The 12479-nt window shown below is 44.4% G+C and overlaps 1 protein-coding gene across 2 annotated transcripts in view; it reads left to right on the top strand.

The window, feature by feature from the left end:
- HERC5 (HECT and RLD domain containing E3 ubiquitin protein ligase 5) overlaps positions 1 to 12479 on the top strand; it is a 361249-nt gene that overhangs the window by 256334 nt on the left and 92436 nt on the right. For both annotated transcript variants that reach the window (XM_085635568.1, XM_085635578.1), the window contains exons 16-17: positions 1684 to 1854; positions 3546 to 3689. In XM_085635568.1, the coding sequence (XP_085491694.1) occupies positions 1684 to 1854; positions 3546 to 3689 (315 nt within the window). The remainder of the gene's footprint in view (positions 1 to 1683; positions 1855 to 3545; positions 3690 to 12479) is intronic.

The following is a 12479-nucleotide window of genomic DNA, read 5'->3' as shown; positions in this document are numbered from 1 at the left end:
ATTCCATTTTTCTTTCACAAATTGTATATTTTACCTGCAGATCATTGTGGAAAGAATTTTACTGCAAGGCAGTTCGTTTTTCTGTCTCTCGTGGTCTTTTTTCATGTCTAATCAGACAGTAATTTTTCTAGCCAAGTGGGAATAGTGAGAGAGATGTTGCTTTTTTATGTCATGAGACCCAAAATAACTGTCGCTTAGTAAGCATTTGAATTGCTCTTCCTAAACAAAAAGTTTTTTTTCTTGTGTCAAATCCTAGCTAAACATTACAAACAAAGGCGAGGGGAAGTAGCCCAGTGGCCAGAGCCATTGGAACTGGAGAACTGGGATTGGGTTTCAGCGTTGGCTTAACAATCTGTGATTCTGGGTGAATCATGTAATCTCCCTATGCCTGAAAAACATAAATCTGACCTGGTGTAATGTAATCTGGTGATCATGTAAAGCGCTCCAATGCCTCCAGGCCGAGTTTGCGCTAAATAAATCTATGCTAATGATGGTTAGTTTAGATGTCCGATTAATTAATACTGGCATAATCTTGTAAAGTCAACATTGGTTTAATCACAACATCGGGCCTTTCTACAGCAGTTCTCTTTTAAAGAATGATTTTGTTATAAAACATCTATTCTCGTATGTATCTTCATGATGGTAGATGTCTGGGCTTTGAAGGATTTTTAAACCACATAGACAGAAGATGCCCTTTATAAGCTTATATAACATAACATAACATTCATGAGTGGTCTTGGTACAGCAAATAACAACCCATCTGCACATTTACTTCTGATGGAAATGTTGTTATTTTTTAATGTTCCAAGCAAGATCAAACTTCTATGAAGTGGTACTATGGGGTGATAAACACTTTGCATGGTATCCAAACTGGCGTAAAGGCTCTCCACTCACCGTAAAGGGTCTTGCAGATCTAAAGTGCAGTGATTTGTTAAGGTACATTTAAGCTTATGTGAGTTTCAACTACAGGGTTCACATATTGAATCAATTGAATGTGGATATAAGAACACTAATGCAGCAGACTAGTATACATTGGTTGCTGGCTTTGCATGTGTTACCCTGTAAGTTAAGGTGTAGAGACATGGCTGAGTTGCGTGTTGCTGAAGAGCCTCATATTCGGCTTACAAGAACGGATACATAACATATTGTACCAGAGACAACATACTCCATCCTTGACCTAAAATGTGGAGTAAATATGCAGTTGGTTATTTCACTTAGTTCTTGTTATGTTCGATTGTAAATAATGGTAGTCACTTCTTGCTCCTGCCTTATAAAGAAAGAAAATATTTGTATGTCACAATATTAACTATAACAATATCAACCTGCAAAAACATTGAGTCCACACTTTCACCTATCACTATATCGTCAAAGTATGTGTACATAGGTAACTGTGGATTTACTATTCTTAACTCCAGATCTGCTTGCCTAGGCAGTATAGAGTAGTCCATATTGTGGATGCGATATTGTTACAGATTGATATCTTAACCACGATATTGCGACCCGACCCCACTTTTTAGAAATATGTAACTGTTTTGCTGTGGTTTTGTTAAATTTCCTCCAAAATAATAATGGTCTTATAGATGGTTTTTACTTTTATCAATGATTTCTGTGGCTGTTCAGTACTGATAACATAAGTGAATACAAAGACTGGGTTATGAACAATTGTTATTTTCATTTATTTAGGTGAGAAAACAGGAAGCTCTTAGTCAGCTCTTCAGGAACTGTATGGAAGGAAGCAGCGAAGTACCCGACTGTCCATTTTTTGTTCTCAGTGTCAGAATTACAAACATATTGGAAGATACTTTAGACGTGTTGAGGACAACGAATGATTGTGATCTTAAAAAAGAAGTACAGGTAATGTTCACAGTATCTTATAGTCATTTTTCCACAAGTCCATAGATAGGCTATTTCACCAAATGATGCTATTAATCTGCATGGAACTGCTGGTGCTAGTTCACTTTGTATTTATTATCGGAAACAATGTATTTTTTATATGCTGAGCAGATTTAGATTTGTATTTATCTTGCATTTTCAGGCTCGGTACTGAATACTTCTTTAAATAATGTAAATTCAAATACATATGTGTCTTTAGATGAAATATGTAAAGTCTCTGCCGGTGAGTCTTCTTGCTGCACCACATGCTTTCAGTTTCTCTTACTCCTTCAGCTATTGTCACCTGCTTCGCACATGCTCAGCTCTTTCTCTCTCCAATAGCACTCGCGTTGATCAGGTGTCAGTATAGCTCCCTCCTTTTTTGAAGTCTGAAAAGCACCATTGTGTTACCATTTGTTGAACTATGCCAAAACTGCAGGTAGTAAGGGTAAAGAACATCCCCATGCCTCATAAAGTCCCAACTCCTAATGGCAAGTCAGTTTGCTTTACCTTCATTGTATTTTACTCAGAAAATAGTGGCATAGTTTTGTTTCTGTCTTGGACTGCACATGTTCCAGATTCAACACTGCAACAAGTAACTCCGGCAAAAGTCATAGAAGGTGTATGAACCAATGATCACTAGTAACCATAAAGCTCCCAATTAAATATTATACATTGGCTGACTGACAGAGTAGTACAAAGGTAGGCAGTTGATTGATAAAGTAAGAAATTAAAATAGCCATCTTAAGTAATAAGGAAACATACCTGGTCTTGCCGGTAGGCAAGAAGAAATCCTACAAGGTTCAGTGACAGTTTTTGTGCTAGTTTGTTGTTCACCTTCATTCCTAGATGTTTTTTCTTTGGTTCTGGCCTACATGAGATATTGCCAACCAATGTGCTGAAACCTATGTCGGGTGTTTCCCTGTGTTAGGTCGTGCCTTGAGAGGTCTTATGATTGGACAAATCACTAACTGGACCTTAACGGAGAGGAAGATTCCTGAAAAATTCCACATGTTTAATTCAGGCATTGGCACTATGATAGAAGAGGGCATAGGGAAACCCAAACATAATTTTTGGGATAATTGACAAAAGGGATAAAGAGAGGATCTTGGTGGCTGCAAAACAGAATGGAGGACTTTAACACCAAGGGCACAGAACCGTGTTATTTCCAGACTCTGCACCAGAAATGATAAATAAGAAGAACACTGGGAATGTGGATGAAAAGAAATTAGTGGCTTAGGGGCAAAGATCGGCCTATTACTTACTGTGAAATGTAGAGTGGCACATGATCAAAAAGGACTACATCTTCTCAGACCCAGAAAGTGTGGAGGACAATAAAATATAAAGACCTTGACTTCAAGGACTACTTTGCACGAGAAGCGTAGTTGTGGTTCTGTCAGATTTTCAGTCTTAGCTTCACCACTGACTCTGACCATCCCGTCTTTTCCTCTTCCACTTCTTGTCCTACCTCCCCCTGCCTAGTCACCCACTTTGTTTGTTATTAGTGCTTTAAAGTGGCTTCTTGTTTGCAGTATTACTATAAATATAAACAAAACAAGTGTTGAAACTCTTACCCTGTTCGGGACATTGAAAATTTAACAGATGCCTGCAAATAGAAAAGTATGTTAAACATGGAAACAATGTAAGATGGTGATTTCACATTATGTCCACAGGTAGAAATCATTGAAATGCTTCCCTACTGCCAAGTTGCTCTTAAGAGGATATTGTTCAACCATGTATTTGAGGACATGCTTCACCCCGAGTATGGAATGTTCGTCCAATGCGCCCAGTTTTCTCCATTGTGGTTTCCCGCCAACGTGAGTCTAAATTTTCTTATATCAGTTTGAGTGGCCTCTCACTTATGTTTTGTCAGATCATTTTACACTGTATTTATTTTGCTGCCAGCGTCTGAGCTTATTTTCTTTTTAATAATCATAGATCCATTTAAATAAAATGAACAACATATTATCTGAAAGTGCCATTCACTTTAAACAAGCATTGGCAAAACCCCCAGTCTGGCATTGCCTGCCAGTCTCTTAGCTTTGGCAAATTTTAAAAATGTTTTTGCAAACCATTAGTACAAAACAATAAAAAAAATGGCCCCCCATGCAAAGCAAACAACTGTCTTTGGATGCTTCTGTACCACATTTTTACAAAAACATTCAAAGATGGGCGCCTATGAGTGTGCATGTGTGCGCACACACAGTCCCACGTTTTCAATTTTTTTTTAATAAAGGGTTAAAAGCCCATTCGAAGATGTCCTCCCATGTATGTGCATTTGTATGCAGGCACATGTAAGGGGGGGTCTTTCTGAATGGGTAAAATGCCTATTTCAAAACATGGAAACCACAAGCAGTGTACGTGTGTCAGGGGTTGCTATTATTCAATCCAGGTTGGCTTGAATGTTATTTTACCAGTACAAAGCTGTAATAATGTGCCTGGAGTGGTAAAAGGCTTTTGTCGTGTTAAGCTCTGCATTGATGGCACTTTGCTAATCCTATGCTTAAATTCTTTGCTGTAGAAATGGCAAAAGACTTTGGGCGAATATCCCGTCCACCGAAATATAAATCCCATTATATCCTGTGGGATTTATATTTCAGCAGACAGGATCTTCATCGTAGTGACGGAGTAACCCGTCCGCTGAGATCTAAATCAGGCCCATTGTCCCTTTCTAGCTTGACGTGGATGGCACTGTGCTAATCCTATGCTTAAAAACTTTGCTAAAAAAAAACAGCCATTTGAGGGGAGCAGATTCATATTGTCGCTGGAGTTGTAGGGTGCTCTATACAAGAGCTGCAACCCACATGAACCTGGGAACTACCCAGAGTTCTTTGCTTCATTTTGCATAATTTATGCATCACTTTAAGTCTGAAAGGGTATTGTGTGCATATATATATATATATATATATAGATATATATATACTGTTTTTCCCGTGAACAAAGTCTCTGTTGAGACTGAAACGCGTTGGCTTAGTGGCATTCTAAATAAATTAAAGTAAGAACTTTACCAACTTGGAAGCCTCTTAATTTGTGAGTGCAAAGGGAATCCCTTGCTGGGGAATGGAAGTTGTAATATATATATTTATATATGTATGTATGTATGTATATGAAGACCTCAGGACACAAGTGGACTTCATCGTTCGAGCAGCAGTGCGCCAGGAGCCGCGTTTACAGAGTGGTGTAAAAAGGGGCTATGCCTCGGACCACCTCTCTGCAACGCAGCTCTGTGGGGCATACTGGAGGTACCTGGTGGGCTTGTTGGGCGCCAGGGACCCTCAGGATTCAAGGGAACTTAATCCCCGAACTTAGAACGCGCCAGGGGGCGCGTTTGCAGAGTGTTGGAGAAAGGGGGCGTGGCCTGTGTCCACCTCTCTGCAATCGAGCTCTGTGGCCCTTACTGGAGGTACCTGGTGGGCAAGTTGGCCCCCAGGGACACTCAGTATTCAAGGGGAACTAATCCCCCAACTTAGAACGTGCCAGGGGGAGCGTTTGCAGAGTGGTGGAGAAAGGGGGTTTGGCCTAGTATGAGAAGTTAGCAATGCTGCTGTGTGGGACTTACTGGAGGTAATAGGAGGGGTAGTTGGCCCCCAAGGTTGATGTTGGGGGCTAACTACCCCTCCTGTGACCGCCTGTAAATCTCACACAGTGGGATTGCTAAGAGGTGTTCGGAGGCCAGGCTCACATTTCTCCACCACTCTGCAAACACGACTGCTATGTTATAGTTAGAAATTAGCATTTAAAAAACCTTTGAAATTCACTGAAAAACACATAGGTTTCAGGGGCGTTATAGTTAGAAATTAGCATTTAAAAAACCTTTGAAATTCACTGAAAGAACCATAGGTTTCAGGCACTTTACAGTTAGAAATTCGCATTTAAAAAACCTTAGAAATTCACTGAAAAAAACATAGGTTTCAGGGACGTTATAGTTAGTTGGACATTTCACTCATACAGAACCAGTGAAATTCAGTCGTTATAGTTAGTTCAGCAAACTATAACTCGCTCCACCGCAATGCACTGCTGATGATGTCACTTATTACATCATTCATGACATGGTTAAAAACAAAATGGGCGAATTTGTTCTGGGTGCGCGAATCCCGCCGAAAAAAAATTAAAAAACGAAGCACGGACTCCAGCGCTTTGTTTTCAATAAGCCCCCGGGTGGGCCAGGTCCTGGGGGCAATGCCCAATTATTTAGTGGGGGCCCGTGGGGGCCACTGCAGCCCCGGGGACCGCCAACACCCCGGGGTTTAGATAATGATATGCAGGGGGCACGCGCACCCCCTGCAGCCACGGGGACGGCCACCTCCCCGTGGGCTTTTTATTTTAAATGGGTGGGGGGGCTCCTGCCCCCCATGCTGCCCCGGGGACCACCACCTCCGTAGGGCATTTACATTTTTGTGTGGGGAGGGACTTGCGGGCCCTCCAAGCCCCGGGGACTGCCACCTACCCATGGCATTTAATATTTTAGGGAGGGGAGGCTCGCGGGCCCCCCCAAGCCCTGGGGACCACCACCTCCCCGGGGCTATATGCTTTGAATGCGGTGGGCCATGCTCCCCCCCGCGGGCCCGGGGACTGCCACCTCCCCGGGGCTACAATTAAAAACTCTGTGTAGGGGGGCTCAAGCCCCCCCCCCACACTGCCCCGGGGACCACCACCTCCCCGGAGCACTTATTATTGAAAGGACCCCAGTCCCGGGGACCGCCACCTCCCCGGGGCTGTGCAAATGTGGGGGTCTGTGTGGGCCCCCTCCTGGAGCCCTAGAAGGCCCTGGGGACCGGCTCCTGCAATGTCCTGGGGTGCCCACCCCCCGGGACATAGCCGTTTGCTATGGCAGGGAAGGAAACCTGCTCTTGCTTCCAAGAAGCAAAGCAGAATTGCTTTTGGGCAAGGGGAGTTGCATGTTAGCTGCTCCCCTTGCCCAGAAGCAATGCCGGCTCCCGCAGGAGGCGGGGTGCCGGCTGGGACCGTGGGGCCATTGGGGCTCCCCCCACAGTCCCCAACTTGAGGGCTGTCCCTGGAGGATGGGATCTCCGGGGCTGGAAGTGGCCCCCATTCCCTTTATTTTATTTATTTATTTTTAAAATAAGGAAGGCCGGCCCCGGGGGATGGGGTTCCCAGGGCCATAATTGGCCTTAGTAGGGGGGCCCCCCTCCCCAAAAAAATCCAGGCTGGCCAGGGGTCCCCGGGGCCAGAAGTGGCCAAGGGAAGGGGGCCACACGGCCTCTGCTCCCATACTCTTTAATTTAAAAAAGATGCAATGCCCCGGGGGATGGTGTCCCTGGGTCCATTATTGGCCTCAGGAGGGCCACACGGCCTCACTTCCAATTTTTTTTTTTTTAAATGCTGGCCAGGCCCTGGGGGAGGGGGTCCCCGGGGGCCAATAGTGGCCCAGGGGAGGGAGGCCACGCGGCCCCCTTCCTGTGTTTTCATGTAAAACAAAATGCTCAGGCCCTGGGGGATGGGGACCTCAGGGCCCAAAAAATACTAAAAGAAGGGGAGCCACACAGCCCCGCTTCTACAAATATTTTAAAAAAAGAAAAGCCGGCATCTCGCCGGAGGCCTCGCCCCCTCCCTGCACCACTTTGTAAACGCGTCCCCAGGCGCATTCTAGGTTGGAGGATTAAGTCCCCTTCATTCCTGAGGGACCCTGGGGGCTAACTAGCCCACCAGGTACCTCCAGTAAGCCCCACACAGTGGGATTGCTGAGAGGTGGTCTGAGGCCACGCCCCTTTTTACACCACTCTGCAAACGTACCTCGTGGCGCATTGCCGGTGGGGCGATGAGGTCCTCTTGTGTCCTGAGGACCTCAGGACACAAGTGGACTTCATCCCCTGAGCAGCAGTGCGCCAGGAGGTGTGTTTGCAGAGTGGTGTAAAAAGGGTGTGTGGCCTTGGACTACTCTCAGCAAACCAGCTGTATGGGGCCTACTGGAGGTAACAGGAGGGCTAGTTGGCCCCCAGGGACCCTCAGGAGGAAAGGGGACTTCATCCCCCATTCAAGAGCGCACCAGGAGGTGCGTTTGCAGAGTGGTGGACAAAGGGGGCGTGGCCTGTGTCCACCTATCATCAGTCCCACTATCTGGGGCATAGTGGAGGTATCAGGTAGGCAAGTTGGCCCCTAACAACCCCCAGCAGTGAAGGGGACTTTAATCCCCATCCAAGAGCACGTCAGGGAGTGCGTTTGCAGAGTGGTGGGAAAAGGGGGCGTGACCTGCTATGACAATTTAGCAATTCCACTGTGTGGGACTTACTGGTGGTAATAGGAGGGATAGTTGGCCCCCCAAGGTTGTCCTTGGGGCCAACTACCTCTCCTATTACCTTCACTAAGTTCCACACAGTGGGATTGCTAAGAGGACTTCGGAGGCCACGCCCCCCCTTTCTCCACCACTCTGCAAACACACTCCCTGGCGCGCTCTTGAATGGGGATTAAAGTCCCCTTCACTGCTGGGGGTTGTTAGGGGCCAACTTGCCTACCTGATACCTCCAGTATGCCCCAGATAGTGGGATTGATGATAGGTGTACACAGGCCACGCCCTCTTTGTCCACCACTCTGCAAACGCACCTCCTGGTGCGCTCTTGGTTGGGAGATGAAGTCCCCTTTCCTCCTGAAGGTCCCTGGGGGCCAACTAGCCCTCCTGTTACCTCCAGTAGGCCCCATACAGCTGGTTTGCTGAGAGTAGGCTGCACACCTAGAATGGTCACCTGTTACTTATTGCTAAATGTGGGTGTTAAATTGGTACTAATGGTCTGCAAACCACTCTTGCTTCTTTCTGCGCATCTCTGCATTTCTGTTGCTTCTTTCTGCAACTTTCTTTTTTTCTGCACTTCTTTTGCCCCTTTCTGCTAATCTCTTCCACTTTCTGTACCTCTCTTGCCTCTTTCTGCACCTCTGTTGCTTCCTTCTGCACTTCTCTTTGTTCTTTCTGCACCCCTCTTGCCTCTTTCTGCAACCATCTTCCCTCTTTCTGCACCTCTCTTGCTCAGTCAGCCCACCTGTTCCCTCTTTCTGCACCCCTTTTGCCTGTTTCTGCAACTCTCTTGCCTCTTTCTGTAGTTCTCTTGCCTCCTTCTGCACCTCACTTGTCTCTTTATGCAACTCTCCTGCCTCTTTCTGCAGTTCTCTTGCCTGCTTCTGCACCTCTCTTGCCTCTTACAACACTTTTCTTGCCTGTTTCTGCAACTCTCTTGCCTCTTTCTGCAACTCTCTTGCCTCTTTCTGCACCTCTCTTCCCTCTTTCTGCACCACCCTTGTCTCTTTCTGCACCCTTTGTGCCCCTTTCAGCACCTCTGTTGCTTCTTTCTGCAGTTTTCTTCCTTCTTTCTGCACCCCTCCTGCCTCTTTCTGTACCCCTCTTGCCTCTTTGTGCACCTCTCCTAACCCTTTCTGCATCCCTCTTGCCTCTTTTTGCACCTCTGTCGGTTCTTTCAGCACCTCTTTTGCTTCGTTTTGCACTCCACTTGCCTCTTTCTGTACCCCTCCTGCCTCTTTCTGCACCTCTGTTGCTTCTTTCTGTACTTTTCTTGCCTCTTTCTGCACCTCTCTTGCCTCTTTCTGCACACACAGGGATACGTTTAAACTGACCTCAGGCTCAGCAGTGCACACATGCAAGTGCAGAAAAAGGGCTACTGGCCTCTAAACTGCCATGCCCTAATATATGCTAGGGACTTAGAGGTAGTTTTAATTCCCTGCCCTATTATGTACTAGGGCCTTACAGGGGAGGTCCTGCCAATCACAGGGGTACCCAACCCATGTTGTACTGTAGTGTATGTAGGTGTTTTTACTGTATTCTAAGTGTCTTTCAGCATCGCACTGGCTCCGGGCCTGGTTAGGCAGAGCCAGCAGTCAGTCAGAGTCAGTTACCACCAGTACCAGTCAGCAAAATGTTGGGGGGTGCCTAGGGCACAGGATGACTTTGCAACATTGTCTCTTTCTGCACCTCTGTTGGTTCTTTCTGCATTTCTCTTGCTTCTTTCCAAGACTTTCTTCCTCTTTCTGCACATGTCCTACCTCTGTAAGCATTTTTAAAAATAGCCTTTAAAAAACCTTAGAAATTCACTGAATAAACCACAGGTTTCAGAGACGTTATAGTTAGAATATTAAAAAACCTTAGAAATTCAGTGAAAAAAACATAGGTTTCAGGGAAGCTATAGTTAGAAATTAGCATTTAAAAAACTTTTGAAATTCACTGAAAAAAACCCATAGGTTTCAGGGAAGTTATAGTTAGAAATTAGCATTTAAAAAACCTTTGAAATTCACTGAAAAAAACTTAGGTTTCAGGGACGTTATAGTTAGAAATTAGCATTTAAAAAATCTTAGCTATTTACTAAAAAAACACAGGTTTCAGGGACGATATAGTCAGTTGGACATTTCATTCGTACAAAACCAGAGAAATTCGGACGTTACAGTTAGTTGAGCTAACTACAACTCGCGCCCCCAGTGCACTACTGATAATGTCAAATATTACATCATTCATGACATGGTCATTGACATCACTGATGACATCTCAAATGACATCACTAATGACATCATCCACGTGATAATCTGATGCACCTCCTCACACCCTAATATAACCTTTGATACACCCACTTTAAAATAGACTACCATTTTTGAAACCATAGACACACCAATACCAGTTACTACATACCAACTCATTGATTCCTAGGTCTACACACACATCCACTCATTCACCCATACAGTCACACATACATGCAATTACTCATCAATACAGCACTGCACTATCATATGCTCTCATATACCTATACAGACACTCATACACTGCCACTCATCCAGTTACTCACACACCTAGTCAGTCATGCAAAGACTCAATCACTCTCCCATTTACTCACCTATACAGTTATACACACACCACCTCACTTATTCATACAGATACTAACACATACTTACTCTTGTATACAATCACTGATACAAGCACACACTCATCCATACAGCCACTCTCACAATCACTCACTCCGACATATAGTCATTTATATACTCCAACACTCACATATACTGCCTTTCATATATGTAGTTACTCACACATGTACCACTGAGACATCCATTCACTCACCAAAACACCCATACACACACTCACCCACCCAAACAGCCCTTCACAGATGCACTCTTGAACCCATACGCCCAGTGAATCACCCACACACATCTATTCACAGAGTCACACAACCCCCACCCACCCACACAGACAATCAGGCACCCATACGGATACTCAGACAACCAATCAATAACCCATATAGACACTCATGTAGCTACTCACCAACCCATGCAGCCTCTTACACACCAGCTGACAGACTGATACAGACATTCACATAGTTTAGTCACTAACCAATGCATTCAGTAAGACACGTTTAATCACTCACTTATATAGTCAGTCACTCACCTACTAAATCATCCATTCAGATACTTATACACCCACTCATTCTTCAATACACCTTGGTGTGTATATATATATATATATATAACATATTTAAACTTTACAAAAACGTACAGTCACTGGACGATATCATCAGTGATGTCATTTGAGATGTCATCAGTGATGTCACTGACCATGTCATGAATGATGTAGTATGTGACGTCATCAGCAGTGCATTGCGTGGCGCGAGTTATAGTTAGCTCAACCAACTATAACGGCCGAATTTCTCTGGTTTTGTACGAGTGAAATGACCAACTAACTTTAATGTCCCTGAAACCTGTGGTTTTTTCAGTGAATTTCTATGGTTTTTTAAATGCTAATTTCTAACTATAACTTCCCTGAAACCTATGTTTTTTTCAGTGAATATATATATATCACTGAAAGAGCCAAAGGTTACACGGACGTTATAGATTGGAAATAGCATTTAAAAAACCATAGAAACTCACTGAAAAAACAAAGGTTAAAGGAACGTTATAGTTAGGTTCAGATAACATACAAAACCATAGAAATTCAGCAGTTATCTCAAATAACAATAGCTCGTGCCCTATGGTAACTATAACTTGTGCCCCCCGCCATGCACAGTTTTCTCATCAATAATTTCACTGCAAATGTTGTAGTGTTAACCACAATGATAAAGTCTCACTGTATTTTACTGCTTGGTTTTATATTTCTTTGAAAATCCATAACTCCTGTAATATGTATGCTATTTTGTTCATTCTGGTGTCTAAATTAAGATAAGAATACACTCTATATATTTATAAATTGGTGTCGGAATTCTGTTGAGTCGTGTCAATTATTTACCATCCATGTTGGTACTCTGAAACGCTTAACACATGTTCCTCTAGTAAAGCCTGACTTCTGTTTGCCATGCTACCAGGACTGATATTTATTAGCATGAATCAAAGGACTATCTTTGGGGTATTGTGATAATACTAAATGCTAAGGCCACCCAGCCATACCACATAATAATCCACTTTCCTACTCCCTCCATTCCCATGTGCTTGCCCCTGCTCCCTCACTTCTACCCTCCTTGGTCCATTGTGCTGCCACTGTCCATGCTGGCCGTCTCTCCATGGTCAGCTTGCTGACACTGGCCCCATGACACCTACATTCTGTTCACGGTCTGCGTGCCTTTGCCACTACCCGCCTGCCATCTGTGGTCAGCCTGCTGCGACAGCCCATG

The sequence above is a fragment of the Triturus cristatus genome, chromosome 2_1 (assembly GCF_964204655.1).
Source record: "Triturus cristatus chromosome 2_1, aTriCri1.1, whole genome shotgun sequence".
Lineage (NCBI taxonomy): Eukaryota > Metazoa > Chordata > Amphibia > Caudata > Salamandridae > Triturus > Triturus cristatus.
This window is presented reverse-complemented; position numbering and strand designations above follow the sequence as displayed.